At 46.1% G+C, this 13,131-nt stretch overlaps 1 protein-coding gene across 1 annotated transcript in view; it reads right to left on the reverse strand.

Moving 5' to 3' along the window:
• Positions 1 to 13,131, reverse strand: part of LOC133354322 (anthrax toxin receptor 1-like) — a 93,075-nt gene that overhangs the window by 68,173 nt on the left and 11,771 nt on the right. The window contains exons 4-9 of the mRNA XM_061571065.1: positions 9,874 to 9,955; positions 8,265 to 8,298; positions 6,527 to 6,606; positions 5,677 to 5,745; positions 2,040 to 2,120; positions 537 to 597 (exon numbers count right to left, since the gene is read on the reverse strand). Coding sequence (XP_061427049.1) covers positions 537 to 597; positions 2,040 to 2,120; positions 5,677 to 5,745; positions 6,527 to 6,606; positions 8,265 to 8,298; positions 9,874 to 9,955 — 407 coding nt within the window. The remainder of the gene's footprint in view (positions 1 to 536; positions 598 to 2,039; positions 2,121 to 5,676; positions 5,746 to 6,526; positions 6,607 to 8,264; positions 8,299 to 9,873; positions 9,956 to 13,131) is intronic.

Consider the following 13,131-nt stretch of genomic DNA (forward strand, 5'->3'; position numbering starts at 1 on the left):
TCGGTTTTGAAAGAAGGTCCCAGATTGTGCAGCGAAATTTTAATTAATCCCTGATATACGATAAGAATAATGTGTGGCAGCTACCAGCAAGGGGATAAGGTGGTTCTTGTAGAATGTAGTCCAGCTCAAAACAGGTTGCGGATAGCCCATGGCGGAGATTCAATGGGGGTATTCTCTTACGGGCGCTCCAATTGTCTCTAACACGCAAAAAACAATTTAAAGCTTTCGTGACTGCAGGGATTCATCTTCTTGGTTCTTTCGGTAAAGTCACATAGAAGGGAAATAATAAAAATAACAAAAATTTTAAGTCACGTAGAAGGGAAATAATAAAATTATATTTGCTTTTTCTTATTTTATTATTTCCCTTCTACGTGACTTTACCGAAAGAACCAAGAAGACGCAAAAAACGCTCTGCGAATGAAAGTTCGCCAAACGGCACAAGCAGGACTCTCCTTTTGGAAGACACTTCGGACTCCCGTTGAAGCTTTCCGTGAAAATAAAAACGCACAACTTAACGTGAGCATTAGCTTTCTTACCTCCAGCACAGACGCTCGAAGGTTCTGCTGACAAGATCTCGGTGCACGACTTCTTCAGAATCTAAAACAAAGAAGGAACGTTATCAACACTATAAAGCAGCCATTGCTGCTCGCACAGATAGCATGGTAACGAGCACGTGTGCGCATGAGTATTGATCTTTTCATCTTAACCGTATTCCCGATGGATTCGAACCACAATACTATTTACACATATTATTCCTTGGACTTTCACAACCAATGTTTGGATCATGAATTTAGTTTAATTTTGGTGGGATCATCATGTAGGTGTTATGTAAAATGTTTACCGAAACCCTCCACTATCTGACAGAGCTGATCGAATTAGATTGTCGAGTGGCCAAACGTGCCAACTGTTTTGGTTGACAATATTTTTTAAAGTAATATTTCGTTGGAGATTACAAACTTGATTTGATTAGCTCGGTTGGGTGCTGGAGGATTACAGCTAAACAATTGACATTATAGCTACACTTTTTACTCCGCGCAAGTTGGTGGCAATGAGTCTTAAAAAAAATTTAAGTCGCCACAGCCTAATAATTAAATCAACATTTTGAGGTTAATTGGGGAGGCCTTTATCTGAAAGCGGATTGAACTGGTCCAATTATGAAAAAATCCCAAAAATATATCCTAATAAAATAAAACCTTCGACTCATCAATTGTATCCAGTTTACAGTCACGTTAAAACACACGGTGAAAGCACAGCTGTTATGCAAGCTGGGCTGGTACATGCACGCATCGGCAAATGCAGAGATTGACGAAGACATAAAACGCATCGCGCAAACCATCAAAACTGGTCGCACAACCTCGACGGCGCCGCGGCTGCTCTTGAGCGACAATCCGCACGCACGCATCTCTAAGCGTGGGAAGATCCTAATCGGGAGGCTCAAACGTATTGATAGGTCGGCACAGTAGACACGCCGTCGATCCAGCTCGATGTGCGTGGGGCGATTCAGAAGCTATGGCGAGGCGGCATTTCAAGCAACTTCGTGGCTTGTTACACATTCACGCAGCGGGTCACCGGTAACCCGCACCGACGGCGCAAACACATTGACCGCTGTATAATTGCGCCGAGGGCAGACTGACACAACAGGACAACGACAAGCCAGGGATGCAATCCAAAAGTCAGGTGGAAAAAAGAGACTCGCCGGCAATAAAAAAACAACGCCTTGGCAGCCAAGTCGATCGCGGCACATTTTACACGCTAACACGCACAGCAAAAAAAGCCTTGGCTTGGGCTCTGAAGCGGGAGCCTTAGCCGTGTCCGTGTGGCTAATTTCGTAAGCGAGGAACGATTAACTGAGATTAACAGAGCGGCGAGAGAAAGTGTAAAAATAATCCGCAAGTCAAACACGGCTGCAGCACGAGGTCACGGGAAGGATGGGGATCCGTATACCTGTGTCGTGGGCAATGTCCGATGAAGGGGGTTTCGTGGCACGATTTGATTTTGAGAACACGAGACGAAAAAAAAAGATAAACGTTTCAACTCACCGAGTCGATGATTCCTCGCAAAGCTTGGAAGCCTCCCTGCACTGGGAAGACGTGCTCCTTGGTGTCTGCAATACGGGCCAACTGCAAACAAACACATGGTGGCGAGACTCGGGATTTCAAAAGTCGAACACGTCCAGAGTGTGGTTTTCATCTCAATTGGCTTTTTTATGCCAATTTACAGCACTGATTCATAAAACAGCTTTTTTGGGTTAGATCGCGTAAATATATAACGACACATATAAATGTGTCGTTAAACCCGCCAGCATCCGACAGCCAATTAGTAAGGATTGTTACGTAAGCAGCACATGCCAGTTCGTTACTAATACATCACACCGGTATGTTGGAGCAAAACCACAACATTTACAACCTGAGTATGACGCTTCGCGAGTAATTACAACTAGCTTCATCAGCATCAGGCGACAGCCAGATCTGTGGAGAAACCCTCCTGTTGCGTTCCTTAAACTAGAGGGGTAGCACTGAGCCTGCAGTGGAAATTCCACATTCCTATGGTGGTGAAGAGTGTTTCCGTGGCACGAATTACTATGATGAAATGTGATGTCGAGTCAACTCCAGACCGGGAATTTGAAATCTGAACCTTTCAATCACATAACCGCGCACCACCTGGCTTATTTTCAGTCCTTACACATAAAATAAAACAGATACATTTGCCGTCGCAGAATACAATGCATTATCATTCATTAAAATAAATTTACACGTGGTTTTCAGTACAAATTTAATATCAAAATCAAATGCAGCCATACAAGCCGGCGTTAAGCGACGAGTGATTTTTAAGTCGACGGAAAAACTTACTTCCGTCTCGTCTCAGTAAAACAAGGAATGTTGGAACCACGATGGTCCAATGGTTCCAACAACAAGCCAAACACGTTGGGCCCAAAACGTTGGGGCATGTTTACCGGGATACCATTCCTCACCGTGCACCACTGTGCTTCATTTCAACAAGCGAGCTCTTACCGCGTTTTCCTCCCCCCCACCCAAAAAAAAACCGTCCAACTATGGCGATGACCTAATTACGCGCGGGGTGAAGCATTCCACAGCGCTGGCTCCACAGCGCTGGCTCCCCGCGCGAACAACAACACTGCCGCCGCTTCCCGCCACGAACCCAGAAAATGCTTCACTGCAAAGTGATGCAATGACTCCACCGTAGAAACCGCTGGGTCCCCCACACTATGCAAGAACGCTACAGGACCAAATGGATACTTCACCCTCCTTTGCGCCACCTCGAGTCATTTGGTCGATCCGCCACTGGACGAGGGCCTCCTCAACGCCGTGCACATCATAGACAATTTCGATTGAAAGCTTTCGTGACTGCAGGGATTCATCTTCTTGGTTCTTTCGGTAAAGTCACGTAGAAGGGAAATAATAAAATAATAAAAACAAAACATAATAAAATACAATTCTCACGACGTTTCGGCCACAACGCAAGCAGCCGTCCTCAGGTGAAGAACAGGTCTGTCAGAAAGACAGCGTCTCATTCAGACGCCGTCTTTCCGACAGACCTGTTCTTCACCTGAGGGCGGCTGCTTGCGCTGTGGCCGAAACGTCGTGAGAATTTAATTTTATTATGTTTTATTTTTATTATTTTATTATTTCCCTTCTACGTGACTTTACCAAAAGAACCAAGAAGATCATGGAGGATATTTTACCGTAATTCACCGCTGCTGGTCCATGCGGGATGGTGAAGGTGGGGGGGCATCGATGTGGGTGCATAGTGCAACAGATTTGGCTGCACTGCCCTTCCGCTGGCCTTCCTTGGGTCACCCCACAGCCAGCCCATAACACCCTGGCGTGCATAGTGGTCGCCTATTCAAGCACCATCCAGGCTCGAATCAGCTTGGCTTCCGTTGTCTTACGAGACTGGGAAGCATTCCAAGTGCTTTGGTCATTATCTTACTCCTAGGCGCCAGTGAGTTCATGCATTAACCGAGGTCGTATCTCAAAAGGGCCCTCACGGTCTCGCGTGGATCAAATAAATTGATAATCGGTTTAAATGTCTTGCTGTGTTACATTGTTAATTATGGCTCTAAATAAACCAGGCAATTCTTGATCTGACGTTACAATTCGGGACCGACGCGATTGTAGTGCTTGACTTGGGCTAGTCCACATCAAGCAGGGTCTTTCCCTGCTCTATTTATGAGCACTTAGGAAATGGCTTAGCGTTACACCGAGCCTCTTTCCGATCAATACAAATGTGTAGGCTGCAAATGCAACTTCCTGCGCATGATTTCATGGCTAATGGACATCATAAAAGCGTATTTTTTTAAAATGAACACTACAAAAGCTACATGACTGCACTCTTTTAAAAGATAGTTGATTTTGGAAAAACAAGTCCGTAAATAAACTTTGCGTGGCCTTGCGAGCCAGTGAAACATTTACAAGTGGCCGATGCAGGCACGTTAACTACGGTATTCTACGGATTATGGAAGACGCACCCAAACTTGTAATCGGTGTCAATAAGGTCAAACTAATTAACTTTTTTTTATTTTACAACATAGAGCCCTCTGAATTAAATAGCTCTTTTTCAGAAGTGACCTGGCCATAAATGATATCTCAACGAAGTGGCTTATCATGTGGAAATGCATATCAGCCAAATACTCTAAACGGACATTTCTAAATGGAGGGAAAACCCGGAGAACCTGAAGAAAAATCCACACGGCCACGGGGAGAACATGCAAACTCTAAATATACAGGCGTCAAGGGTCGGGATCAAACCCACGACATCCTGTATACCGAGGTCGTTAACAGTTAACAGGCGAGGTAGTTAAAATCTCACCACTGTGGGATACAGTTCTCGGTCACACACACACACGGCTAGCAGATTATAAGATGCACCCCAACTTTAGCTTAAAAACAACAGGAAAAAACAGTGCGTCACAATCCAGTAAGTGGTAGTAGATGTGGCATAACAGAATGAACCCATAGGGGACTCTTCAAATGGTAGCAATGGAGACACAAGGGTGCAGGGTTGGCAGGCCAGGCACACACGGGGACCCGACCCTGCAAAACTCCAAGCATTTTATGACAGGTGTTCCCCACAGTAATTTGCATCCTGATAGGATTTTATTTCGGTCATTTTAGCCCAGCTGGACAACATACAACTCAAGGTATTATCGCTTTTAATGAGGTCCCTAATGATATGTGAATTATGAGGATATTGCGATTCTCTTTATCCCCATAGCCACAGGACTTCCCACAATGCATTGCACGTAGAATATGTACATTGGCTCTATTTTGTTAATTGCAATCCATTCATTGTGTTACAAACACATTGCGAGTTCAAATCCTGGTTGGTTGGGGGGGGGGGCGTTGACTCAGCCCATCATCGTTTCCAGGTCAATGAAATCGCTTCCACTTTGTGAGAGAGTCAACAGAGGTTTGTCCTACGGATAATCTCACATCCACCAGCGGAATGTGCAATTTACACCACTGGCTTCAGGATCTGTGAATGGGAGATGACAAGGAGTAGCATCCCAATGCTCAGTTGGGGGAAGAGGAAAAAAATTAATCACCGACTTTTTTGTTTGACACTATGGCACACAATCAGCGTGCACCGCTACGCATTCCACCAAAGTCGGTCGCATTCCACGAAAACCAAACCGCCGCGCGGGCAGGGCCCCACCTGCGTGTAGTTAAAGTTCTTGACGCCCACACAGTAGACCATGGCTCCTTGTTGCCGAGCCAGATCGGCCTGCGCAACCCCGCGACCACAGGCATGGCAAAAGACGGGGTCAAGGTCAGCGGGCGCTCTGGCGAGGGGGGGGGGTCAGGGATCCGGACGGTTGCCCGCCGTCCGCCCGACGCAAAAAACGCAAACGCGCGGCGCACACACACGCATGCACTCAAAATCCTTCACGGCATCGTCAAGATCGCGATCGAAAAGTCAACGCGGACAGCGGTTGTTGATGTCACCTCTCCCCCCCCCCCCCATCGCTTCCTTCTTTCTGCTCGACCGAACAGCTGTTGTAAAGCCGACACCCGAACTCCCACTGTCTGCTCTCTACAGTAACCCAACATCTGGCTTTAGTTCTGCACTGCTGCGCAAAATTCACGGACGTCGCATTACGCGTAAACGAAAGATGCATAATTTGTACAGTGCGCTGAACAGAGACTGGGAAAGCAAACGATTGGGAATTGACAAAATATCCCTTTTTCAAATGTCAGTATTTTAAAAGAATCACCCCCATTGCAATATGTGACCTCTGTAGGTTCAAATACTCCGACTTGCTTCTCGCATTGCCTACTTGTGAAGAAAAGCCACTGTCCAAAACACTAGCTCATTACAGACCGAGTGCATTCAAGGTTACGAGGCAATAAGGCAATGTTTGCAAATGACGACGGTGCTAAAGTATGTTCAGCCTGTGCTCGTACACGTGGCCAACGCTACCATCAAGCGTAGAAACCCAGCACTTTGCATTCTGCCGAGCAGCGATTCTTCTGCACCGGACGTGGTCGCAAAACGGCGTACGTACCGCTCTTTCTGCGTAGGAGAAGAAATATTCCGTGAGCTCCCCGTCAGTGAGCGCGATGATTATGCTGGCAGCCTTTTCGCCTATGAGAAGCAGTGCGGAGGAAAAAAAAAACAATGAGCGCTCTCCGCCGAGCTTTCAGGTCGTGCCGAGCGTTATTTTTGAGCGAGGCCCGACGTTTCCACTCCGCGCGTGGGGAGCCAGCTTCTCCAAGGGAACCGAAGTGAAACGCGGAAGCTCTCGGCACGGGGAGCGAAACGTCGGACGATGTGCCGCGACAAAATACGCGGAAAAATACAGAAAAACGCAGCCGAACCATTTCGGTTCACACGTCAAGTCCGTTGTTAGAAACAGCCACAGGAATATGTTTCATGGCATCATTCCACATTTCACATTGTGTATTTAATTATAATAATATACAGCCCTTTGTTCATCTACTGCTGGATGAAGGCCTCCCCCACAACTTGTCAGTGATAGGGGGGGCTATTTAACCATACTTCACCATGATGCTCAGAGCATGCTGGTTAGCGAAGGGGAGGTGCCTTACCACTGATGTTAGCCGTGGCTGGAAATAAAACTCCGCTTGCCAGGTTCATAGCACTGCACCAACCACCTGGCACCACGTCTTCTACTCCACCATCACTTTTTTGGTTCTACCATGATTAAGTAAGGGCTTAGCAAAGTATAATGGAGGACCACCCAAAGCATTCCAACGTTCACCATTTCAATTGTTGCTAAGTCTAATTACTTGGCATTCCCACAATTCCAGAAGGTTCTTTATTTCTTGACTATTTCAAAGCAGGCAATACATTTAACATTCAAATTCAAGCAAAATCAGTGTATCACCAGCAGTCAGGATTGCCTCGATCTATGCTGGCGATTATCCAAATCCTACAAGCAAGGAGCCTTTCTTAACGATATGGGTAGAATATTTATTAGGGTATTTAGCAGAATTATAAGATGCTCCTGAATACAAGACGCACCCCAAACGTGTGCCCGTTGTCAAAAGAGTTATACTAACCTGACCACATGAACAAACAAACATGCACACACCTACCAGATTATAACACACACCCCTAAATTTGCTTTACATTATGGGAGAAAAAGAGTACATCTTTTAAACCCGAGAACACGATAAAACAAATTTTACACAATCTCCTGACTTTATTCTAACACCCTGCAAATCACAAATGCCAGTTCACTGTTGCCCACCATGACACAGGCCTTCTGTGTTTTACCAATCATCAGGCATGTGAGGTGCGTACCCCAAAATGTGAACTAAACTGGTAAATGTGCAAAATTAAAATGTGCCAGGTAGAGGAATGGAATTTAACACGGATATCAATATGGGAGCAAAGTGCGGCAACCTTTGAGCCTACGTTTGAATGAAAAAAATAGGACAGCGCTGGCTTTCATCAGACAAAAGGATTGGCTAGGCGTAATGTTTCATGAATTACGTAAAGAGTTGCCCAGTTTAATGTTGTGTAAATAACAAATAAATAATCTTACTTTACGTGTCACTGCACGCAACAAGTTTCTGCCAGTGCCCTGGAAAAGTGATGACCAAATCACCGCAGATTTTAACAAAAAATTTTATTTGCATTTTCCCACCAGTGGAAAGGGAAAACAAACACTTTACGCCAACAAGCTGTGGGCCCTCTGTAGCTGAAACGATTTGCAACAGAGTAATCCATTGCAAATTAATGCTTATAAAAAGGCAGTAAAAAAAAAGACCACATACCGTAATAAAATTCTTGCTGTATCTGCTCGCTCGCCTGGGTGGAAGATGACAGATAAGTGTCAGCTGAACGAACACGTCAACAAAATTACAATTCCTTATAGGGGAAACACATACTAATTAACTGATTACTAACGTAGTTTATATTTACAATAACACACATTACAACTCATTACTAAATCATAACAATTGACTGATTACCAATCTATTATATAATTACAATACCCCCCCACCCCGCCTGAAATCGTCGCACCTGCATGAGTAAAATGATGAGGTCACCTTGGCTGCTGCTCTATTTAAGACCGGGAGCAAGTGAGGGCTTCTCCATTCTGGCGAATTGCCCGATGATGCTGGATGTAATTACCAGCGAAACGTGGTACTCAAAAACTGTAAAAGTTGTGGATTCACTCTTCAACACACTGGTGGGCTAAAGTAGTGAACTATTTGTCTTTTGTCAACGTGACACTTTTTTGCTGATTGGCCGTGTCGGGTGGTGGAGGGTTACGACACATTTATAAATAACGCGATCTAACCCAAAAACGTTTATTATGAATAATATTGGTCGCGAAAGCCTACGTGTTAAACGTCAACAAACACCGTTGGCAAAACTGAACTACAAATCTACATAGGCACCTTTGCGTGCCGAAATAATACCATTTAATTCTGCTCACATTCATTTTCCTCAGGAAAGCCTCGCCGAGTCTCAAGACTTTTTTTTGTTAAGGCGGGTCCTGATAGGTTTCACAACAGTGTCATTTTCAGGGGTTTTATACTGGTAGGAACCTCCTGGTTACACCAGCCCACAGGGGATTACTGTGTCCGTCGTGCAGGGAGGGGCTGGGTGGGGAGGGGAGGGTGGGGAGGGGCTGGGTGGGGAGGGGAGGGTGGGGAGGGGCTGGGTGGGGAGGGTGGTGAGGGGCTGGGTGGGGAGGGTGGTGAGGGGCTGGGTGGGAGGGGCGGGGCTGGTCACCCAGTGGTGCCCTTATAAAACTCAACATTTAACCTACTCACGCCGGCTTGTGCCCGCCCTCACAGTCGGGCATATTTGCGGAATATACCACGCAGCCGTTGACCCTGGCTATTGACTGAGCAACCCAACGTTCCTACCAGCTCCCTCCGCAGGAATGTGTTTATTTTTGAACCGCGAACCTTTGCAATGAGCGGCAAAACGAGCGACAGCTCCCTCGTGTCACCGCCCCTTGGCAATTAAACCGAACCGTCCGATTAATTTCAATAGACGCAAATGAAAGATGTTTCCTCGCAGTCCACAGGACATTCAACACAACATAGCGGGGATATCCCGTAACCACGGTAACACTCCAATGTTTGAAAAAAAAAAGGGGAAACATTGCCGTGTACTTTTCATCAGAATAAACCAGTTTTATGAAATAATACTGGATGACTGGTACGCGGAGTATCACGCTTGACAGTGGCGTGCCATCTCGAGCCCGGTCTGGGGCCCAGTCCCAGACTGAACCGCGAAGCTCTGCTTACCGATGGATTTCCACAAGAATGTTTCCGTTGCCTCGTGACGCATCGTGATATCACAGTTGGGGGACGGCCAGCGAAAAAAATATATCCAAAAAGTCATAGATGTCGGAGGGAAACTCACGCGAGCAAACCCCTCATGCATGCAGGTGTCTCCTCCGATCTGCACCTGGTTCAGCTCCTCCAAGCCCAGCTGTATTTGCTCCCTGGAATGCCAAGAGAACACACGGACGATGTCAGAAATGCTGCCGAGCAAAGGCTCAATAACAGTTTTATGTGACCCACACTGACAGTAGAAACCCTCTTAACGACGGTCATTGGTTCCACGAAACCGGTCGTTAAGTGATTTGGTAGTGATGCGAGTATAGGGAATACACGTTAAAGCCTTAATTCGTTTCGATAACATCAAAAGTTACCCATTTTCACCCAAAAAAGTACTTTATGATATTTAAACAATGGAAAGTAATACATAAAAATACAATAGTTACATAAGACTAATCAATGCATTCATTCATATTTACTGTACCTACAAAAGCCCGTCGTCAACAGGGGAATGGTCGGTAAGCGAACACATTGGACTCTATGGAGGCACTACACTACACTATACACTACTATACACTACACACTACACTACACATTGGGCTCTATGGAGGCCCGTTGTTAAGCGATTCGTCGTTAACAGGGGTGCTCGTTAAGGAGGGGTCCTACTCTACACGAAGGCTACCACCAGAAACAACGGAATACACCGCCGTGTTTACTTTATTCATCGGTTTGATAAAAATGGGTAACAATTTGTAGAGTGAGCAGCAGATGGTCTACAAACAGAACAAGGTCCCCTTGTCGACGGAATGTGGAATTTCCACCGCCGGCTCAGGAAAGGAGAAATGTTGAGAATCAGGGAGGTTTTCTTACAAAAGTGACACTACATATTACTCCCGTTTTCATAATAATACAGAATCAAACTCTCAACATTTTCATTATATTAAAAATGTAATATTTTTTTTCATACTTTTAAGCACCAACTAAAATATTGCAAAATTTCAATACAGAGGCTACAGTCACGTCGAGTTATATTTGCTTTAACAATTCACTTTGTTTGTGTGTGGATAAAACAGAGTAATCACATTTTAAGGTTCTATTGAAATTAAGGGGATGGCATTGGTGGTGGCAATTTGCCACACAACAATGAATTCACCATCTTCAACATTACATGGAATGGGGGGGGGGGCATAAAGATGATGCTCTAGATCATAATACGTGTAATCAATCATTTGTGCGAGATTCAACCATTATTCCAACCCTATACGTCGTACTTAAAAGGGTTCATGTAAAAAACACACATCACCAAAAGTGGCCACCACATTGACCACACTGTAAAAAAAAAACACTTGACCCTAGACCCTGGGCCGTGACGGTCAGCCCGATTGCCGTGCCATGTGGCAGCATCGTTACTCCTCTAGCTCACTCGCGCTATCCGCCAGGAGGGTCTCAACAGCGTCCCTCACCGTCGCTTGAAGAAGTCGGACTGGAAGCCCTTTTGGAGCCCACGTGCGCAAACCTTCAACAATGCATATTTGAACCCTGGTGATGATGAGGACGATGATACTTGGTAAGCCAAATGGGAGTTCACAAGATATCAAAAAGGAACAAACACCTCGTGAAAGACCCAACAAAGCAGAAGATCCCCGATGTTGATCTTCCACAATGCCTGAGAACCACATCCACTGCAATTTGGCTGGCCATCGAACAAAGATGGTCGCTTTCAGATGCGCTTTTGCAGCCGCCTGGAACGCTCTTCCTTCCGATATTAGGAAACCACTGGAACAATGCCCTTTTTAATCATCTAGACTGAAAACTAATTTCAATAGAACTGCTTTGTGTGTTTAGTTTTTTGTCCTTCCCCACACCTTTGATTAGAATTGTTGACTATGTGCAGTGCAAAAGAAGCTCAACATACGTACATACAAACCATGGCAGCAGCAGATGCAGATACACGATGCACAAACGGGAAATAAAAAAATTCTCTGATGTGCGACTATGGTCACCCAGAACAGACCATGGAACGTACAGAACGACTCAATGCCCCCATTCACAAACATGAAGGAGTGCATCACAGCAGCGATGCACCAATCTGCTACTCTTGCAATTATTTGGCATCAACCATCTTCAACGTAAAATTATAGCCGTTGGTCTGCATCAACATCGGCTGCCATATGGAGAAGAATGCTGAAGAAGGACCACTGCTCGAAACGTTAGCCCTCTTACATAATTTCCTCTCTGCAAGGCAGTGTTCATAATGAAGTCAGTGTTAGTTTTTTTTCGGTTCGACTCCCCCATGACCCAACCTCAGAGTCCACTCGCATCCTGCCTTTATGGACGCTCGTCTCATCTTGGTTTTGTTCTAACTTCCTTCAGATAATAGTTGCCAAAACGGAAGCAACTTCTCACATCGGGGGGGGCCACAACGGCACAAAAATCCACCCCGCAGTAAACATCGCGGTTTGCGCGTGCACTTTCGAAAACTCGGACATCGCATGAGCAGGAAGCGAGCAGAACCTCAGGCTGGCCGAGCTCGTGTTTCCATCCCCAGAAACCTCCCCTCTGCAGGAGCTCGCAACCTCCATCCGTGCAACATTTCCTGACCTCAGCTGCCACTGGAACCTTCACGTGAACCCTTCGACGCATCCCAACTCGACGACAGAAACCCTCTTGGCTCTACAGCCTCCACGAATCCGAGCGGTGGTGGCTACGCCCGCGGCCCGCGATCCAGCACCGTGGAGGCAACGAGGGTTGCTGCATCGCACGCAAACGTCGCGAAACTCCCTTTGCGTACGTGTCGAGGAGAAGGTGACACGGCAAAGTGCGGAATAATATCATCAGGCCTTTCTGTGTGGGATCGAGGGTAGGACTCTGCGAAGCGTGGGGTTTCTCCGAGTTCTTTAGTTTATTCCCACGTGTATAAAACACCCGTTAAATTGGCCGAAAAATATCTTCATATATAGAGGACTACAAAGCTCGGGCAATTCTTTCCGGTGGCTCGCCGCCTGGCTGCTGCCTCACCGCTTGCCTGTGGCGACCTCAGCGATTGTGAGAGATGCAATTTGCATGCACGACGCTACTATATAAAAGAAAACTTTCTAATCATACAATCTCTCATCTCCAAACACCGGATGACCGACGATGTCACTACCCACATCCGCATACGAGACCGCAGAGCACCCCGATACCCACTCGGATCACGTGGGGGCTGGACACGTCGTGTCGAGGAATGACAACCGAGTAGCAACCAAAGGTTACAACGAGACTTCTTTTTCCTTCGCACGGCCGATGCAGACTCAGAGCAACGACTACAATTTCACATTCAGGTGGCCAAGCCAGATAA

The sequence above is a fragment of the Lethenteron reissneri genome, chromosome 47, assembly GCF_015708825.2.
Source record: "Lethenteron reissneri isolate LAM-NWPU_2019-01 chromosome 47, ASM1570882v1, whole genome shotgun sequence".
NCBI classification, from domain to species: domain Eukaryota; kingdom Metazoa; phylum Chordata; class Hyperoartia; order Petromyzontiformes; family Petromyzontidae; genus Lethenteron; species Lethenteron reissneri.